This window comes from Castor canadensis, chromosome 8 (assembly GCF_047511655.1).
Source record: "Castor canadensis chromosome 8, mCasCan1.hap1v2, whole genome shotgun sequence".
Classification (NCBI taxonomy): domain Eukaryota; kingdom Metazoa; phylum Chordata; class Mammalia; order Rodentia; family Castoridae; genus Castor; species Castor canadensis.
In genome coordinates, this window is record NC_133393.1 from 3,157,691 (window position 1) to 3,178,690 (window position 21,000).

Genomic DNA, 21,000 nt, shown 5'->3' on the forward strand with positions numbered 1-21,000 from the left:
ACAAAGAAGAAAGAAAATTAGAGATCCAAATCCTTGATGAACGTAGGAGCAAAAAAACTCAATAAAATATCTGCAAACCAAATTCAACAACACATTAAAAAAGATCATACACCATAATCAAGTTGATTTCATGATAAGATGCATAGATGGTTTGGTGCACAGAGGTCAGTAAATGTAATATAGCACATGAAAAAATAAGAGACAAGAATCACATGATCATCTCAATAGATGCAGAAAAACCCTTTGACAGAATTCAACATCCTTTCACTATAAAAAAAACAATCCCATAGGAATGGAAGGAAGTATCTCAACATAATAAAGGCTATATATAATAAACTTATAACCAACATCATACTGAACAGGAAAAAACTGAAATCATTTCCTCTAAAGTCAGGAATAAGACAAGGATGTCCACTGTTCCCACTCTTATTCATATAGTGCTTGAATTCTTAGCCAGAGCAATAAGGTAAGAGAGAAATAAAAGGGATACAAATAGGAAAGAAAGAAGTCAAGTTATCCCCATTTGCAGATAATATGATCCTATACTTTAAAAAGCCCAAAGACCACCAAAAAAACCTCTTAGACTGATAAATATTTTCAGGATACAAAACCAACATACAAAAATCAGTAACTTTTCTATACAGCAATAATGAATAGGCAGAGAAAGAAATGACAAAAACAATCCCATTCACAATAGCCTCAAAAAAATTAAATACCTAGGAATAAACCTAACAGAGGAGGTGAAAGTCCTCTACAGGAAAACTATAAAACCTTGAAGAAAGAATTTGAAGGAGACACTAGAAGATAGAAAGTTGTCCCATGTTCATGGATTGGTAGAATTGATATCATGAAAATATTTGTACAATTGAAAGCAGTCTACAGATGCAATGCAGTCCTCATCAAAATCTCAATTTCATGTTTCACGGAACTAGAAAAATCATTATAAAGTTAACTTTAAAATTTTATGCAGTATTTAAAAATAAAAATATTTTTAATCATAAATCTGATGTTTACCATTTTCATTTTAGAAAATTTGACTTCTGTTGGAAAATGGGGGGAAATACAGCCTGGTAAAGCTAATCTTACCAATTGCCGAATTCTTAACTCTTCTTTTTTTGGTGGTACTGACGATTGAACCCAGGGCCTGACACACATTTTGCAAGTTTCCACTGAGCTACACCTCACCCCTTTTGGTGTATCTTGACACAGGATCTTGCTATGTAGCCAGCCTGGCTTCAAACTCTCCATCCCACTGCCTTTAGTTTCCTTGATGACAGGGTTACAGGTGTGTGGCCCCAGGCCTGGTGAGGAGAGTTGTTCAAGGACAGCACTGTCTTTCCCTGAGAAACACTGGTGCCTTCGTCCAACACAGCGTACTTTGCCATGTGTGGAATTTATTTGCACGAATAACTTGCTGAGACGGGAAAACTCAGCAAGTGCACAGTGAGTTGTGTTGGGTCTTGAGACTGCAACACTGTTCTTTCTTCGTATTCTAAGTTCTTTTGTCAAACCATAGTCATAATACCGTTCCCTTTTATTTCAAAAGACCACTGTTTGACAGTAGTTTCTTGGATGACTTCAATGTGAGGGAAAAGCTCTTACTAGACAATCTTTGAGAATTTGTTGAGATATGAAAATTATGTTCATTATATATATCTTACTAGTTATGTTTATTATTTTCACTAATTCTTACTTATCTTTATCGTTTATTAATACTTCTCAATTTTGCAGATGCAACTAAGGTTAATGCCCTTGAGATGGGGATATTACCTTGGTTAGTCTGAGTGGGCTCAATCTAATTATAAGTAATTGAAAGTGGAAAAATACAGAAGGTGAATGGTTCAGAATGTGATTTGAACTTTGAGGGGAGGGCACAAGTCTGTTATCCTAGCATTGTGGAGGCTGAAGCAACAGGGACACTAGTTCAAGGTCAGCCTGGACTGCACAGTGAGACTCTGACTCAAAATTTAAAAATGACAAGAGATGACTTGAGAAGGATCTGACCCACCATTGCTGGCTTTAAAGATGGAGTAATGAGGCCATAAGCCAAGGAGTGTGGTGGCCTCTGGAAGCTGGGAATGGACTTCAGCTTGCAGCCAGCAAGAAAACGGGACCTTGGTCCTACAACTGCAAGGAACTGAATTTCACCCATAACCAGAATGAGCAGGAAGCAAATGCTTTCCCAGAGACTCCAGAAAGGAACAGAGCCTGGTGAAATCCCTGACCGACAGAACTGTAAGGCACCACATTTGAGAGGTTTTAAGGCGCAGTACAGTGTGTGACGGATCAGATGAAAACTAATTTAATTTCCTTGAATTTTTACTTTAGTTGATTCGTGATTGCCTGGCTCATTACTTCTCAGTAGGAAAAATGGGAATGTGTATTTTATAACCAACAAAATTCACAACAGGCTCAGTTATACAATAAAGAGTGCAGAGGTATAGATGGAATGATATATGTATTTTTTTCAAAAAAAGATTATAAATAAACGAAGATATGAAATTTGATGTAGCTTTCAAATATTAATATACTTTCTGCCATATATAAAGTAACTAGGGTATTTGTTTTTCATTCATTAGTTTGTTTTCTTCATCAAATTAGTTTAACCCTTGATTTGTTGTTTTAAAGTATTTTTGTTTGCCAAACTCTTTCTTACATGATACTTAGGAAAACTTACACAATTTTTGGATTTCTCTGGAAAATGCTGTACAAGTATTACTCAGCAAAATCAACTGCAGAGTTTTCTTCTTAGTGAGGATTCACCACAATTTGTTTTGGTTAGAACAGAGACAATCTGTGTACCAAAAAGGACACCCCCTTTTTTTTTTCTTTTAATGAACTAGAGCCCATTTTTGAACTCTGGCATGAGTTTGGAAAGTTTCTTTCAAAATGGAGTCACTTTTCAGTTTTCATACATATGCATTCTGTGCATTCATATTCCTTTTAACTTTTTGATGTTTTTCATTTTACTTGCTGACATGAAGTAGCCGGTCATTTTTCTGGACCTCTTGGGCACAGAACAGTTATATGACTCTTCCACGATGTGTCAGTTCTCTTATTCTTGTCCTCTCCTTCACTGATTTACCAGATGTATAATTTTAATTTACGAAACATTTGGTTTTTTAGTCTTCTCCTGAAAAACAATACTTTCATAACAGTGATAGTAAAGACTATCTTCTTGATTAAAAAACAAACAAACTGTAGGGTGAAGATGTAGCTCAGCAGTAGTGCGCTTGTCTAGCATGTGTGAGTCCCTGGGTTTGATCCCCACCTCCTAAAAAGTAGGACTGGCTTAGGTGTAGAAGAGGCATGCCAGTGACTGGAAGTAGCTTTGCAAACAGTGACTAGCTTTCCTTCCTGTGATGTCCTTGGTCTCTTTCTGTGACTAGGTCAGATTGGTGACACTTCCTTGTATATAAACATTGGTGACCCAGAAGTATTGACAATTTGAATCTAGTTGCCATGGATCCTGGTCTGTGGAGCAGGGTGAATAAGTTCATCCACTGTTCTCAGATGACTTTTTTACCCATAGAGATTAATTAGAGTATGATGTGGGAGTCGCAAACCTGGTAATTTCCTTGTTAAGGGCTTATTGTAAGTACTTGTATGTTGGTTTCTTTTAGGTCTGGCGACTGTAGTTGTCAGTTACGTCTCTTTATAGTTATGTCACCACAGAGTGGTCTGTTATATATCATTCGTAATGTCCTGACAGTTAGTGTGGAAATTAAAAAAGCATTTGGAAAGCATTGTGGGCTCCACTGCAATTATATTTGGAGCTCTTGATCATATCCCTCTGAACAAATAATGGTGAAATATATTTAAAATACTGAAAAAGCAAATCATTAGAGTATTATTCTGTAATCAAAGTCAGCCACACACAGAAGGACAAAAGATAGAGGGCAGAGCCGAATTGTCGGCACCCCCTAGTGGCAATCCTTAGACTGCCAGCATCATCCTGCATACAATGGAGGCCATACAATGGAGGATCAGGAAAGGCAAGGTGGGAAGGGGAAAATAACATTCTCAGGTGTGGAGAGAGAAGGAAAATTCTTGAAGCATGGAAAAGAATTGACTTCCTCTACTTCACAATTTTCAAAGTTCAGGGAGGACTTGTGAAAAGACAGTTATAAAAATTTTTTCATTATGACGTCAGACTTGAACTAAGTACTTTCCTTGTGAAGTTGACAGGATGTGCCTGCTCTGTAAGCAGTTATTTTCCCCATGTTAAGATCCTGCACTTAAATGACTGGACTGGGGTCCATAAGGCACTTGGAAATGGGCTGGGTGACTCCAGCTATGTTGCTTTTAACAGCAATGTACTTTTATCATTGAAGTTTCTATCAATAATTATATTAATCTTATTATCTTATAAGAATGAGCTTTCTCTTCTGTTCATCAAAAGAAATGGTCTCTAAACTGAAGAGAACACCCACAGAGTGGGAGAAAATATTTGCCAGCTATACTGCAGACAAAGGACTGATAACCAGAATATATAAGGAACTTAAAAAACTAAATTCTCCCAAAACTAATGAACCAATAAAGAAATGGGCACGTGAACTAAACAGAACTTGCTCAAAGAAGAAATTCAAATGGCCAAAAAACACATGAAAAAATGCTCACCATCTCTAGCAATAAAGGAAATGCAAATTAAAACCACACTAAGATTCCACCTCACCCCTGTTAGAATAGCCATCATCAGCAACACCACCACCAACAGGTGTTGGTGAGGATGCGGGGAAAAAGGAACCCTCTTACACTGTTGGTGGGAATGTAAACTAGTACAACCACTCTGGAAAAAAATTTGGAAGCTACTTAAAAAGCTGGACATCGATCTACCATTTGATCCAGCAATACCACTCTTGGGGATATACCCAAAAGACTGTGACACAGGTTACTCCAGAGGCACCTGCACACCCATGTTTATTGCAGCACTTTCCACAATAGTCAAGTTATGGAAACAGCCAAGATGCCCCAGCACTGACGAATGGATTAAGAAAATGTGGTATTTATACACAATGGAATTTTATGCAGCCATGAAGAAGAACGAAATGTTATCATTCACTGGTAAATGGATGGAATTGAAGAACATCATTCTCAGTGAGGTTAGCCTGGCCCAAAAGACCAAAAATCGTATGTTCTCCCTCATATGTGGACATTAGATCAAGGGCAAACACAACAAGGGTATTAGACTTTGAGCACATGATAAAAGCGAGAGCACAAAAGGGAGGGGTGAGGATAGGTAAGACACCTAAAAAATTAGCTAGCTTTTGTTGCCCTTAACGCAGAGAAACTAAAGCAGATACCTTAAAGCAACTGAGGCCAATAGGAAAAGGAGACCAGGAACTAGAGAAAAGGTTAGATCAAAAAGAATTAACCTAGAAGGTAACACCCACGCACAGGAAATCAATGTGAGTCAATGCCCTGTATAGCTATCCTTATCTCAACCAGCAAAAACCCTTGTTCCTTCCTATTATTGCCTATACTCTCTCTTCAACAAAATTAGAAATAAGGGCAAAATAGTTTCTGCTGGGTATTGAGGGGGTGGGGGAGAGGGAGGGGCGGGGTGGGTGGTAAGGGAGGTGGTGGGGGCAGGGGGGAGAAATGACCCAAGCCTGTGAGCACATATGAATAATAAAAGAAAAAAAATGAGCTTTCTGATATATGTGTTTTCCTTCATTTGCTCTCTAAGACTGACAAAATTACTTCTTGTTACAATTGGAGAAAATATGTACTGTGCTTCTAATGTTTTGATAAATCCGAAATATTAAATAGCTCTACCACTGTGTAGAAAGGTTAGACATTTTCGTATAAAAAATACCATTAGTGGAGTCTATCTGTTTTAGTACATTGAAAATACTGCATTACTTAAGGGCAGATATTATCCAAGATAACCTCATATTGGGGTAAGTTGAATACGTCCACGTGATATTTTGTCTTTTCTACGTGTGATGGACACATTATATTCATTATCATCTCTGTGAAATAGAGGCCGTACTGTTTGTTCTACAGTATGTATTTCTCTTCATTTTATTTTTGGCAGTGCTTGGAGTTGAACTCAGGACCTCACACTTCCTAGACAGGTGCTCTACCAATTAAACCACACCCCCCCAGTCCTTTTTGCATTGGTTATTTTTGATATAGGGTCTCATGTTTATGTCCAGGCCATGATCCAGACAGATTTATGCTTCCTGCCAAGTTAGGGTGACAGGCCTGTGGTTGATATGGAGTCTTGTTAACTTTTTGCTTGGATTGGCCTCTAACGATGATCTTCCTGATTTCTGCCTCCCAAGTAGCTAGTATTACAGGGGTGAGCCACTGCACCCAGCTGTATTTCTGTTCCTAATGACTTATTTGTTCCAAAGTAATGGTTTAAGTGGTTACAGAGAACCATTTCTTCTAGAACATTTTAACATGTCAGCATTATTTCACCAAATTGTTCAAGATTCTCCAGTTGATTTTCTGCTCTTCCTCAAAACCAAAGAAGAAAACACAGAACTGGAGGAGATATGTCCATTTATTCTTACCAAGCAAAATGCCCATTTCTGTCTTTGTTTACACAATTTTCACAGTTCCCTGAACTCCAAACCACATGGGATGAAAGTAAAAGAGAAAATAGTTTGCTTAAAAAAAACATTTGCTCTGTGAAGTAATTGTCACTAAATTCTTTTGGATCAACAAACTGGTAACTTTCAAGCAGTTTTGCAGATATTTCTGCTAATGTAAATTTGGCAAAGTTGTGTTGGTTTCAGTACATGCATCGGGAGTCCAGGAAAATATTATCCAGCAGAATTTTATTAACTAATACAGCTCTGAATTACTTCAGTTCTTCTCATTAACTTCCCCTCAACAGTCTTCTTATGTTGAGTTTGCTTATGATATTAGTCATTTTTTCTGGTCATTCTTTTATTAGTGTATCTTAATTGTACAAAATAATGGGTTCCATTTTGACATTTTCACACATGTATAGAATACCTTTAGACTATATTCACTCACCCCTTACTCCTTCTTGTCCCCCCTATATCTCCCCAAATAGTTCTTGTTCTACTTTTGTGTCTTTTTTGTTTTTAATCTAAATTCCACATATGAGAGAATACATAATATTTGCTGTTCTGAGTCTGGCTAATTTTGTTTAACATGATTATCTTTGGTTCCATCCATTATGATGTAATTTCATTCTTTATGGCTGAACAAAACTCCATTGTATGTCTATATCACATTTTCTTTATCCACTCTTCTGTTGATGGGCATCCATCCTGATTCTGTAACTTGGCAATTTGAGCAGTGCCACAAAAAACATGTGTGTGCAAACATCTCTACCGTGTGATATTATTTTTGCCAAGAACTGCTTATTTAAATTACTATAAGAAATATTGTCTAATATTTATATGCTTTTTCTTGACCTTATAAGTAATAATCCTTAGTATAGCATAAAAATATTATGACTTACTTGAATACCTATGAAGTGTACATTAATATTTTTACTAGCTTGAGAGGACAGAAAATAAATAAGGAAATCTGCTTTCTAATATGGAACCTCCTCAAAATAATCTCGATCTCTGATAGGTTAAAATGATGTAAGATTTGTGACCAATACAGATCAAACTCAGTGTTAGAAAAATTCAGATATAAAAGTAGCGAATTAAATCCCGGAGTGCACTCTGGGGACGTAAGCTTGCGAGGACTCCCGGGAAAGCCACGTCAGGATGGTGTTCACGTATGCCTGGGCACAACTATTGTTCTTCAGGGATGTGGGCTTGCTGGCTCTGGGATTGGATTCGGACTCAGCAATAGAGTCAGGGTATCTGTAACCATTTCCTGCTACTATCGTAGATTGTGTAAAGGCATAGACTTGAATAGCAATGGGAGCCTGAGTAATGAACGACTCCAGGCAGCAAGAGGTGCAGTTTCTCAGGTCTGACAGCGCCATGGACAAACGCCTGTTCCCAATTAAGGGTTCTGGGGTCCTAGAAAAATTGCACTGCTTTTCCAGTAAAGAAAATGTGCAGCCACCTTCCTTCTGATAATATTTTACAGATAGATTTTAATTAAATGTAGGACATAGTCTAAATTTATAGTGAACTTGTGTGTGTGTGTGTGTGTGTGTGTGTGTGTGTGTGTATTTGACTGGGAGGAGTTGTTTTACACCAAACCATGGCTTAAATTTGAACAATATTTGTTCTAATTGATTCCATTAAAACTAGGCATTTTGTCTTGGATATAGTTCATCTCAGTCTATTCTCTTTTAGCCATAGCTCATTGATTTGCCTTGTGTTTTAGAAAGCTTGTTGGGTATACTGTGCCTGTGTTTTCTAATGTTTAAAATTTTAATTTATATTGTGTTCATTTTGTTCTCTAGTTAGTATGTTTATAAAAGCTGTCTTTACAATTGGATTTTGAGCCCTTTGTTGATAGTCATGGGACTTTTCCCCCTGCTGAGGGTGTGGTGAACTAGCAAATGAACTTAGCGGAATAGAATAGAAATAAATGGGTTGTAAAACTGGAGTTATGTACTTCTGTCTTGCGTTATATTACGGTTAAACATTCGTCAGTATTCATAAACTCAAGTGTGGAAAAACAGAATAATGTCGGACTCTCCCTGTAGTCCAAGGCACTCGGTCTCACTGAAGTGGCAGCCCTACTTCTGCCCTGATTTATTGAGGAGGACTGCTGCCCTCTGGATGCTCCAATGATGCACAGGTCTGTCAAGGACAAATGATGAGGCCCAGCCTCCTTGTTTTTCAAATTCCTTATTCCATAAGTCAATATGTGCCAATAAACATAAATACTAATTTAAACTGGAGTGTCATCAAGAAAAAAGAATAATCCCTGGAAATTGATTGGTGCCATCACTGTTGATTTGGGTGAAACACAACAGAACTGCTTTCCCATTAACAAATGCGTGTTGTGATAAATTTATTCTCAACTTGAGTGAAAGTGCATTAATTTTCTTTGAATCTTGCAAGGGAACTTAGACTTTGGGATGGAGCAATTGAAAGAGTTATCTGTATGTCTTTCTGTCTTTCTGTCTGCAATGTACAATCTCTGTGTTCCTCAAGGTTACAGCAGGCAATCATTAGGAGAAGAGAGTGATACATTTTCTGCAAGTAGTTAGAGTCCTGGTGTTTAAAGCCCGATTTGGAGGAAATGATTTCACTTCACTGTTTTTTAGTGAAGGCTGTAAGATTGTGAGAACATTTGAAATAGTTGTACTTAATCTGAACTTGTATTATTTGACAGTTTTTCTTGTATTGTTCATTTTAATTAATATCAGGATGTGTTCAGATTAAATCTCCTCTTTATTGTATCACTTATGTCAGCCTGAAAGAAGAATCATGATTTAATATCCTTGCAACCTTTTCTTTGTAAAAGTCTTTGTTTTGAGCTTTAAGTATCAGTAGATCTTAATGCTAAATGTCACAGATTTTCTCTTATCCAAAATTGTATTGCTGTAAATAGCAGTGTTATACTGCATTTTGCATGATGAAAGTTTTAAACTATGTGTTATTTGCATGCATATACATATATACACATATTTTACAAATATAAATAAGTTTATGAATTCTGGTTATGGACTGATTGTTCTTTAATGATATGATGGACAATTTTAATTAAAATCTGTTTTATTTATTATCAGGGAATCCCAGGATTTCCTGGAAACCAAGGGTTAATAGGACAAAAGGTGAGTATTAATGAAAATTGGAAGTTTGGGGCCTGGAGCTGCTTTTTGAAAGAGTGAAACAGTGGTGGCTATGGTCCTCACATAGAGCACTTTTACTTCCATGGTGGCAGTTAATTGTTCACGTATGTAATTTCAGAAACTGTTAGTTTTCATTTTATATTCATTTAGATTATATTTATGTACTTGTTTACTTAATTACTTTTCCATTTGGTATACTTTTGTGATAAGTTACTTCTTAAAATGTAGCCTTAGATTTTCCTTTAGTATAGATATCATGTTAATGAACATTCCAGTTTTTGTTTAATTACAAATTTCTTTAATTTACTCTGATTTTTGAGAGATAACTTTGTAGAGTGTGACATTCAAGGTCAACTTCTATTTTCTCTTATTAAATGAAGAATTCCTTCCTATTGTCTTTTGGCTTCCACTGTTAAACATAAAAATCAGCTGTCATTCTAACTGCCCTTGTTTGTAAGTGATCTATTCCTTTCTTTTGGATTCTTTAATGATATTTTATTTGTTTTTGGTGTTCTTGAATTCACTGTAATGTATATATGGTGGGTTTCTCTTTACTCATCCTGCCAGGAATGCAGTTTACTTACTAGTCATGTTGAATTATTTCTGTTAATTGTGGAAAAATGCAACTGTTTTCTCCTTGTGGAATATGTTCTTCCTTCTAACTTTATACTCTGCATCTCTTAATACAGCTTTGTCTTTTCATATCTTTGATTATGTCTTACATTCTGGTTAAAATCTTTGGATATATCTTCTACTTTGCTTATTCTTCTTTTAAGGTGTCTAATCTATTCTTTAAACCACAAACTGATTATTTAAAAAAATATACACAATCATAGTTTTACTTCTAGATTGTCTGTTTTTTATACCATATCTTTTTATAGTCTCTTGTTACATTTTCAGTTCTAATAAGATTTCATGATTCAAGTTTTTTAAGTTTTAAATATCTCATATGTTGTTCTAAGTTCTATTTCTAATAATTCCAATATTTGTACTTTGTTATTTGTGATTCTTGTTAACTATGAGTCTTGTGGATTGTTGTCTCCTGTTTCTTCACTAAAAAAAGTATCATTTTTTTCATTTACTTACACTTCATTGTTGATGGTGAACTCATTGATTCATCTTAATTTGGAGGGAGTCATGCCAGCCTAACTGGGGAATGGAGAGCTGACTTCTGGAAGCAATGAATACCATTACAGCCATACCCAAAAATCATCCTTGAGTTGTCATAGGTGTTGAAGATTTCTGCCTCCTTCCCATAGCTGGATGACATTCAGTTTCCCAGTAGCTGAGTCAGCACCCTCAAACACTGCTACCACTGTGGGCTGCTGCAAGATTTCTGCACAGTTCCAAATCCTTATAATTGTAGCTTAGTCCACAGCACATTTTATTAAAATAAGGGATCTTTGAATGTTTTCCCTACTGGATAGAAGACCGACACTCTCTCACAAAGGATCCTTTTTCAGGGATTTTATTCTAAATTTAGAGAGTCCCTCAGAGCACCCAGTTAGAGGACAGTTCCAGAAGTTGAAGTCTAAATCCATCATAGCTCTTAAACTCTGTAATAAAAAAGAAAAAAATTCACTTCTTCATGCCCCCTTCCCCCGCATCTCACTTAACCAACTGTCTGAGCTACGAAGTCTTCTTTTGCTAGAATGTCAAGTGTCACTCCAGAGTTCACAAGGAAGACGTGACAATTCCAGGGACTCTAGGCCCAGGCCTTTAATAGAGCTCTGTTTTTTCTCATCCTCTCACAGTAGACGAAGGGAAGGTTACTAATTGTGCTGATTAGTATTGTGTTTTCATTCTATACTGCTTTGGTAAAAATTCTAGAGAATGAATCAATAATGTGCAAGTTTTAACTTAGATCTGTATTTGATTTCTAGGGAGAAATTGGGCCTCCAGGACCACAAGGAATAAAAGGAGCTCCAGGAATGCCAGTATGCTCAAGTCATTGTTTTGAGGATGTTTGAAGAGTTGTTTCTATGGAATGGAAGCTTGTATTCTGCACCAGATATTGTACTGGGGTTTACTGTAATGGGATTTACATCTACTTGTGTTAAAAATATTATATTTATTTCTTTTTTTATTGAGGAGTCAAAATTTCTTCCAATTCTTAAAAAGTTGCCTACTCAAATAAAGATCAGATTTACTATAGATAAATCTGAAAAGATTATCTATAGTAAATCTGAAAAGAAATATACTGGGTATTCACTTTAAAAAACAGTAAATATACTTTATGAGAAAGTAAAAAACTCAACTAATATTTTTTTCTATGAGAAAATTATTTTAGAAGTTTCAGGAGTTGAAGGTACAGAGGAATTTGATACTATAAATTGTGAAAATCCAATCATGTGTGCCTAAGATTAAAAACATTGTAAGTTTGCTCTTAGAAATGATACTGATTTAATCTTTGAATTAAACTGTCTTCAGTATCTTTTACCTTTAAGTAAAACATCATTTTCACATTTGAAAATGTATGATTCTCATTGCATTGTGAAGAACAGATAAATTTGAAAGTTGATGTTTTATTTACACTTGGTGTAATTTTGTATGCAAGAGTATATAAGGAAAATGAATTAAAGTTTTGAGGAGGTTGGTAGAAGCTTCTGCCCTTTGAAATGTAGCACTCTTTCTGTGCTTTCACCTCACTACCAATTTATTTATTAATTAGGATAAATTAATTTTGTTATCAATATCTAAGGTAGCCTCCAGAAAATGAAGATAGTTACCATTGATCACCAAGAACATCTGCATTCAACATTGCTGATGTTCTAAGCACTTGCTATGTCCTAGTGTATTTGCATTTTGTAGTGGCAATAGCATCCTAAATTGGGAGAAAAGCATAGAGTAGTGACAAGGTATTTTTATTATGGCTATATTGAGTGTATGTCTTCTGATATTAATTCAATATTTTTGATACATCACATTTCTTTTTCCAAGTGTCTTACATATATAATAGTAGTAGTTAAAGTAGAATCTAAATTAAATCAGGTCTCAATTTCATGAGCAGTTATCATCTTATTTTGAATCATATGGTGAGTTAAAATATGCTTGAAGAACTGATGGAGCGGCCAGCATGAAGCTCTGAGTTCAAACCCCAGGGCTACCAAAGTAATAATAATACTTCTTAATTATTTAATTATAATTAAAATAATAGTAGTAATAATAAAATATGCTTGAAAAAGAGATTATCATAGTCAGAGAAGTTACTAACTTGTAGCTATCAAAATACTGTTCAAGATAATAAAAATTATAATTAATGTTAACACCTACTTGAAAACTTCTTAACCATCAAGAAAAAAATGAAGACAGTAGAAGTATAGAAATAGTAAACTTTTCCTTACATTTATATTTTGTAATTTTTTTCTTTGTAGGTTTATTGAGCAAAAGAATTATCAGAGCACTGCCAGCCTTCATTCTATCTTGCATTCTTTGCTTATTTTATTGTCCTTATGTTTGGATAGTTGTGGGGAAATTTCCCAAATACTGTATTAAAATTCAAGGGATTAATTATTGTGAGAATGTATGACTTGCACTTAATATTTTTAATATTCTTCTCTAAGTCACTCTTCAAATTCCCACTTTCAAATGTAGGGTTTGGTGGGAAGCAGTGGTTCACCAGGCCAGCCTGGCACACCAGGATCTAAGGTAAATATAACTGAGTGAACAAGATTGAGACCTTGAGCCATCATGGTGACCATTTATAATTTTAGTGACAATTCAGCTACATTGATTTTTACTGTGAATGTGGTTTTCAGTCTGTGGGCAATCAAAAGTTTGGCATAAGAAACAGGCTGAAACAGAGCAGGTCAGGTGTAACCTAGAGAGGTTCTAGAATCCCTTGAAAATTGACCCCTCCTCCATTTTTAGTCATTTCAGGTCACTGAGGAATGCTCAGAACTTTATGGATCAGGTGCCAAAAGCACCAAGCATTGAGGATAGCTCTTAAACTCATTTGTAACATATCTGGTTGTAAGTTTTATTGTACGGTCACTCCCTTATTCCTGTGGGTAAGATATCATACTGTCCTTCAGATTGTCAAAAAAGTAATGCAATCATGATAAATATATTTAGGATACCAGGTTAGGTTATCCTTATGATAAAACTGAATTTCTTTGCATATTATTGTTTGAGCATTCTGTAGGTGTACAGAATCCTCTGCTAAGAGAATTGCTTTTTTTTTTCTTTTGGATTTAATTTGTGGGTCAGTACTTACCAACCTCTGTGTGAACTTACACCTGCCAGTTTTATCAACTAAATGTGGGTTGATTCTGACTTCAGTATTGTCTGTTGAAGTCCTAGGGTGGGACAAAAAGTTGTACACATAAGGCAGAGAACAAATCAAGTGCATTCTGGCAAAACCCAGGAAACTGTTACTGACTGTTTAGTGAATAGATTCTAGGATAAGCATTGAAAAGGAAGTAATGGAATTGCTGTTTTGGAAACACTCAACCTTAAGACATTGTTCTGGAGAAAAGATCCTGGCATATCAGATTAGTAACCTATTCTACATTTAATTTCTGAGCTATTAAAAAAAAAAAAAGAATGAAATGTCACATAGTGGCCCTGGCCTCTAATCCCAGCACTTGGGAGGCCCAGGCAGTAGGATCATGAGTTTGAGGCCAGTCTGGGCTATGAAGCAGGACTCTGCCTAACAAAAAACCACAAACCAAGGACAAACAACAAAACCATGAAAGTCCAGTGATTTCAGAAAAGTAACCAGTCTTTTGTTGCTGTGTACACCAGATATCCCTGTGGATATCTGTGAGTCTTTGCAGTGGTAAGTGTGCCCAGAGTTGGCATAAAACCATTGAACTTACCAAGTAGAAGTACTTAATTTCTCAATGTCATTTCATAAAAGGGTATAGATTAGTTATATGCCCTTAATAACTTGGCCATAGTGGGCTCTTCCCTGGTTTTCTGGATGCCCTAATTCCTGAGAATGCAGCCTAAGATTTCCATCAGCTTTTCAAAAAAATTAGTAGCATCACACTGTTGGCTTACACTAGCTGGCGGTCAGTTGAATCTTCTGGATTTTCCATAAAAGACAAGATCCAAGCATTTGTTCCGGTATTTTACCGTGTGAATAAATTCTGCCTATTTGGCTGGTAGGCGAGTAGTGTTTTAAGCATCAGTTTATTTCCATATAAATTCCTGTAATTTGTTTTCCTCTTGTCTTGCACTTATGAAATTATTTTGTTAAACATTGAACCATAATATTAAAACTAAATCCGTCAACTGCTTTTTTCTTATGGTGCTAGGGATTGAACCCAGGGACTCATTAGTCCTTTCAGTGAAATGTTTCAGCTTCTTTCTTGCCAAGGACTTGATAGTAAAGATTTTTGGTTTTGAGGGCCATATTGTCTTTATTGCAGTGACTCCACTGTGCTGTTGTAGTGTAGAAGCAGCCACAGCCAATGCACCAATGGATGGTAGAGGGCGTGGCTGTGTTCCAGCAAAACCTTGTTTCAAAACCACGTGCCACGCAGGACTGAGCCCTTGGTGCTGGTTAACTGCGCTCTGGGTTAGCACGTCCCTGAGTGTTTTCTCAACCGTGGGCCCGTAATGTTATCAGTGGAGATTTTAGGATGCTACCATAATTTTACTAACTAGTGAAGGGGCAAGGTTGACAGATCTTTGGAAACCTTCCAATTTGGATCACAACACCTCTTTCACAAATAGTTACTAACCACTTACAAGCCTCTTTTCCATACTACTGTGTATTTGGCTTGTCAGAAACTTATTAACTACATGATATTGTGATATATTAATGTAACCAAATCCTGTAACGTTCAGCAACTCTTGTCACCTCCGTGAGTTTTAGCTAATAATCCCTTGTGAAATGAGAAATCTTGAGGAACCATTGTTTTTTGTTTCAGTAGTGTTTTGCTATGTTGTGAATGCTTTAATTAAATCCAAATATTATACTCAAGTAGTTCTCACTATTTGAGAGTAGTCTTGGAAACTCTTTAAAAAGCTGGAAATGAAGTTTTCTTTACTTATTAGTGACCAAGTCGGCACTGGGTGATGGTGCCCTGGCCTACCAGATGTCACACTGATTTGCTTAATCACAGGCTTTTGGCAGACACTGTGCTGTGATTGCAGGTATCAAAGTGTTTAGAACTGTAATTACATTTGACACAATCATCTTATTACCCAGCAGGGTTATTCTCTCTCTCTCTCTCTCTCTTTTCAATATGCTGCTGTCTCTCCCTATATTAACAATTCTTTGCTCTATCAATTTGGTCTGGTTTTATATTTTTTAATTATATCGCGATATGTGTACTGCAGGGGTCCATCGTGATATTTACACAAGTTCTTACAATGTGTCACTCACCCCCTCCATCATTCTCCTTTATCCTCCTCCCCCCATTCCTGGAACAGTTTCAGCAGGTCTCATTTTTCCATTTTCATACATGAGTACATATATTTCCACCGCACTCACCTTCCTACACCATTTCCTTGTATCAACCTGATCTTTCTCTCCACATGTCCATCTGTGCTAGAATCCTCAAGAAGGGTGCAAACTAAACATTTTCTGATTCATGCTGCTTCAAAAAAGCCACTGTGTATTTGAAGCTAACTTTCTTCAGTTACTCCCTGGAGGTGAGTCACACCGAGAAAGGGAAAAGAGCAAAATGAGGACTCTCAGCCCAGAGAACGCTGTTGATGTAAATGGCTTCCATCCATGGATCGTATCGTGCAGACTCACCTAGTTACCTTAGTTCGAGGCCAGCCCGGCATAGTAAGACCTCCTCATCTCAAAAGCAAAGAGACAAGAAGATGGGGTTGTGGCTGAAGTGGTAACACATCTGCCTGGCATGCTGAGACCCTGGGTTCAATCCCAGTACTGCAAAAATATTTCGACATCTACCCTTTAACGCAGTTACCAGCTTTAGCACTGACTTTTACAGAGCTTTGTAAATGTGCACACTTGCTTCCTTGTTTAAGAGTTGTTTTTAATAAACAGGCCTAATGGATACAGTATGTGTTGAGCAGTTGGGAAGTTGAAAATATAAAATTTATTTTAAATATATTTCCTCAAGTGTCTATATCAGATGTATTGTGACTAAAATGTTTTTTTAAGTTCAATGGTTTTGATGCTTTGACAGGGGAGCAAAGGTGAACCTGGATTTCCAGGGCTGCCAGGGGCTGCTGGGCTCAAGGTTAGTGTGACTCCATGCTTTTGAAATGTTGTTAAAGGCACGATAATGTACATTCCCTTCATTCCTTAAGAAAATTGCCATTTTGTATCATGTAAGGGAAGATACGTGAAATTAATGTTTGTGTCATGACACCAAGGTACATGAAATGAGTCAGTGCAGAGGTTCAGTTTTGATTTTAGATTCTGTATCACTGAGTAATACAGACAGAGTTTTCCTAAAAATAGTAAAAGTTGCCCTCTGAGTTGAACACACACTCTTAAGTACTGGGAGCTAGGGTGCCTGACCCTTACAAGTGCTGTTACCGGTGTCTGTTGAACTAAATGGTTTGTGTTTATTTCAGTGGGATTGTAAATTCTACTTCGGCCTTTGAACATCTAGAGTACTAGTGTCTCAGGAGTAGCACAATGAGCAAAGAGAATAAAGAGGTTTCCACAAGAGAGAGGTTATTAGTTATCTCAATAGAGTTTTGGATAAATGGAAAAACACAACACAGAACAAAACCCTATGAAGCATGCTAGGGGTTGTGTTCCATCTCTGACACATACATCCTAAATATTATCAATATTCTTAAACAGCCCTTACTTCAGGTCAGTGTGGGGTGCACACCTACAATCCCAGGCTGGCTGAGGCAGGAAGATTGTGAGTTTGAGACCAGCCTGGGCTACATAGTGAGACCCTGTCTCAACCCCTCTCCCCAAAAAAAAGCCTTACAAAATCTTTATTTGTGATAAGAAAATCCCTGTAGGATGATGACAATTATGATAACTATTAAATATTCCCTGTATTAAAGCATTTCAAGAATTTATTGCTTCTGAGACAATAACATTTCATATGTAGAAAGAACAAATTATACACCTGCATAAATTCACATATCAGGGTTCTTCTCCCGATATTATTCATGAAAATAAAAATTGGGAATTTTATTAAATAAAATATAGTAAATGATACAATTGCATATTCTTCTGTAATTAAAAATTGTATTATAAAACTGTATTTAATGCCGTGCCCGGAACTTCATAATGTTAATGTACTTTGAGGTGAAAAGACTTTAAAAAAAGTATAATGGGCACATTTAGTGACTTAACTAAATTGTGTATGTCTGTGCATTAGACAGAAAATATATAACAAAATAAGAGCAGTGAGTAATAATTTTAATGCTTTTATTCATTAGTTTTATAACGAACAGTGTTTTTAAACTTTCAGTACAAGACAAAGCAGTTTGTGTGAGGAAGAAAATGTGTTGGGAAATAATCAAAAATATGCATGTGTTTATTATTTTTACTAAATAATTATTTAGTGTATTGATATACTTTACAAAGTATTAAAAAATTCCACTTGTTTTTAAAACTATGAAATATTATCATGGTTTTTGAACCATGCAAAAGACAGGGAAAATATGGGAAATTTTCTTAGGGCTCCAGTAACTTCTCATTCTTTCTATGGTACTAGCTGTAAATGTTTACAGGATTTTATTTTAAACCTGAGTGCTATGGAAAGATAAAAAACAGTGGTGTTTTCATTAGTAGTAAATCTGTGATCTTTATGGAATTTTTGTGTTACCTAGGGGGAGCCAGGGGCAGAAGGTCTCCCAGGAGAACCTGGCTACACAGGCTTACCGGGGGTCCAAGGAGCAAAGGTATGCATTGTGTTGGAGATATAGTTCACTTTTTCAAATAAAATTGTTTTCTGGCGGCACTGGAGTTTGGACGCAGGCCTCGTGCTTGCTAGGCCGGTGCTCTTACAGCTTGAGCCACTCCGCCAGCCCCTAAGTCCCTTTTGATAAGCCATTTACATGTGAAGTTAGCACAGTAGGACCGGTTATATTTGTGATGACAAGCCACCTGGTATATTTAGTTCCATCTGACATCTTCCCTATCCATGCCTGGGCATTGTCTCCTAGGTGAAGCCTTGGGAAGAGACATGCAGATCAGAAAGTGTAAATGCACAATTAAGTAACACCTTGTAAATTTGGACTTTTTATAGTTGGTATAAATGATCCAAGAATTTATTTGTATTCAATGTCAGGCACTTTTACCAGAGTAGGAATTCCACTCTTACAAAGACTGAAGCAAAATTCCGACAGGATGAAAATGACATCCAGAATGTTTGACCATAAAGTTCCCATTTGTGAAACTATTGCACAGGAGTTCCTTTAAAATTAATGCAAATCATATATCCTCATTTCACACCATCTGGGGTGTGAGGTAAGCTAGCAGCACTGGGGGTTTCTCTGTCTCTGTCGTTCTTTCTCTCTTCCTGCCTCTCTCTCATCAGTTAAAGCATCCCTGTGCTATATTTATATAAATATTGTCATTTGTTTATAGACAGCTAGCAACAACCGATGCCCACGTGACAAAACAAATTCCTGTACTGTAAGCACACACTTGGAGAACACTTTGGCTGTTACTCTGGAAAGGATGCAAACCGTGGTGTCTCCGTTTTCATCTCCCCTGCCATTTCAGCTTTCTACCATTTCACCCTCTGTCCCTCTAAATTATTACATGCACCATGATTCTTGGCGTTTTGTTCTTAAGAGCAGCAGGCAGCACTTGCTGAGACAGAGATAACGCCTCAGAACAACAATTAAATGTCAATCTTGTTGAATGTTCGTAAATCTACCATGACATACATTTGGGCTTACCAGAATTTTCTTATCCACGGTCTTGCCATTTAAAAGAAAATCTGTAGTTGTTGTAAACACAAAGCTTGACTCTGACTGAATACCATGAGGTAGAAAAGAAATTTGGGAAGCGTGTCCAGGGTGCTTACCTCCCCAGGGAGCAGTGCCAGTGTGGGCTGCAAGGGTCTCTTATTTCCCTTCCAGCTGAGAAACTGTGTGAAGCTTATTATTATGGGACACGAATCGTCCTTTAAAAGCCTATTTTAAGCATGTGCTTTCCAAAATATCATTTAAACAACATTGTGTTTGACTCTGTCGTTGTTTCCTATAAACTTGTGGCTGCTATTAGCTTAATGGAAGATTTTCAGTTTGATTTTATAAAACAATGTTTGTTTTAACCTCAGACTGTGAACACTACAGAGATGTGTTCTTCCTGGTAACAGAAATGTTGGAAAATTTTCTTTCTAGTGTAAGCACAAGACAGTGGTCTTTTAGGATATAATTTTGACATAGTATGGTTTTACAGTCTTCACAAATATTGGGCTAGGAGTCAGCTTCTGTATATACAGGCACTTGTGGAATTCAGATGAGATCTTATGTTTTTCTCTGCTGCATAAAATTATGATGTTTGAAATGGTACAGAATATACTAGGTTATGATGTAAAATAACTATGTGTTTTGCAGGGAGACAAAGGAAGTCAAGGTGAAACGGGCATTCAGGTATGTTGCTTTGCTTTTTCTTTTATGGCTTAGCAATAAAATCAGAGTTTTGTTCTTGCAAATTTTTATGTTTAATTTCTTGCTGGTTCACCATCAATATCTAACCGTTAAATCATATTTTTCTCTTTTTGCTAATGAATATCTTAGGCAGAGTCAAATCTAACTTGAAATTTGTCAGTGTCATTATCATAAAAATCTTGGGAACCAAATAATTCAATTTCTATTGAATGATTCCATACTTCTTGATTCAATGAAATAAATGTTTTATTACATGCTTCAATATATATCATGTATTTACAAACATTTTATTACATACATCAAATATATTATGTATTTTATGAATTTATAGTGTATATACTTCCAGAAATTATTTGAAATACCTTCTGGCAAAAAAATTTAACAAGAAACAATAGCAAACATGAAGTTAACACGTGGAGGGAGATTTATGCTAGAAAATTACCTTATTCTGGGGACACCTGGAGTAAATGAGAAGCACACTTAATTTTGGTGCCTTAGCATCAGAGGCACAGAGGACACCCGTGTGTACATGGGGAATGAGGACTGTTCCACCTCAGTTAATTTATCAGACTATGGGATACATTCTTTCATTAACTGAAGACCCGCGACTAGGAAGGCGTTAGGTTGAGGCTATGATATACTTATCTGAGATAAATGGCATCTCTTCTCCTTTCAGTCTTATAAGTTTTAATGATAAAAGAATTTCCAACTTTAAATTTCACACTTAGTGCCCAGATGGCATTTTAATGATGTTTTAAAAACTACGAAGCTCAGTTGTA

At 36.4% G+C, this 21,000-nt stretch overlaps 1 protein-coding gene across 1 annotated transcript in view; it reads left to right on the top strand.

Moving 5' to 3' along the window:
• The window catches only part of Col21a1 (collagen type XXI alpha 1 chain), a 161,327-nt gene that overhangs the window by 128,842 nt on the left and 11,485 nt on the right, over nucleotides 1-21,000 (top strand). The window contains exons 18-23 of the mRNA XM_074081869.1: nucleotides 9,635-9,679; nucleotides 11,581-11,634; nucleotides 13,292-13,345; nucleotides 16,810-16,863; nucleotides 18,428-18,499; nucleotides 20,168-20,203. Coding sequence (XP_073937970.1) covers nucleotides 9,635-9,679; nucleotides 11,581-11,634; nucleotides 13,292-13,345; nucleotides 16,810-16,863; nucleotides 18,428-18,499; nucleotides 20,168-20,203 — 315 coding nt within the window. The remainder of the gene's footprint in view (nucleotides 1-9,634; nucleotides 9,680-11,580; nucleotides 11,635-13,291; nucleotides 13,346-16,809; nucleotides 16,864-18,427; nucleotides 18,500-20,167; nucleotides 20,204-21,000) is intronic.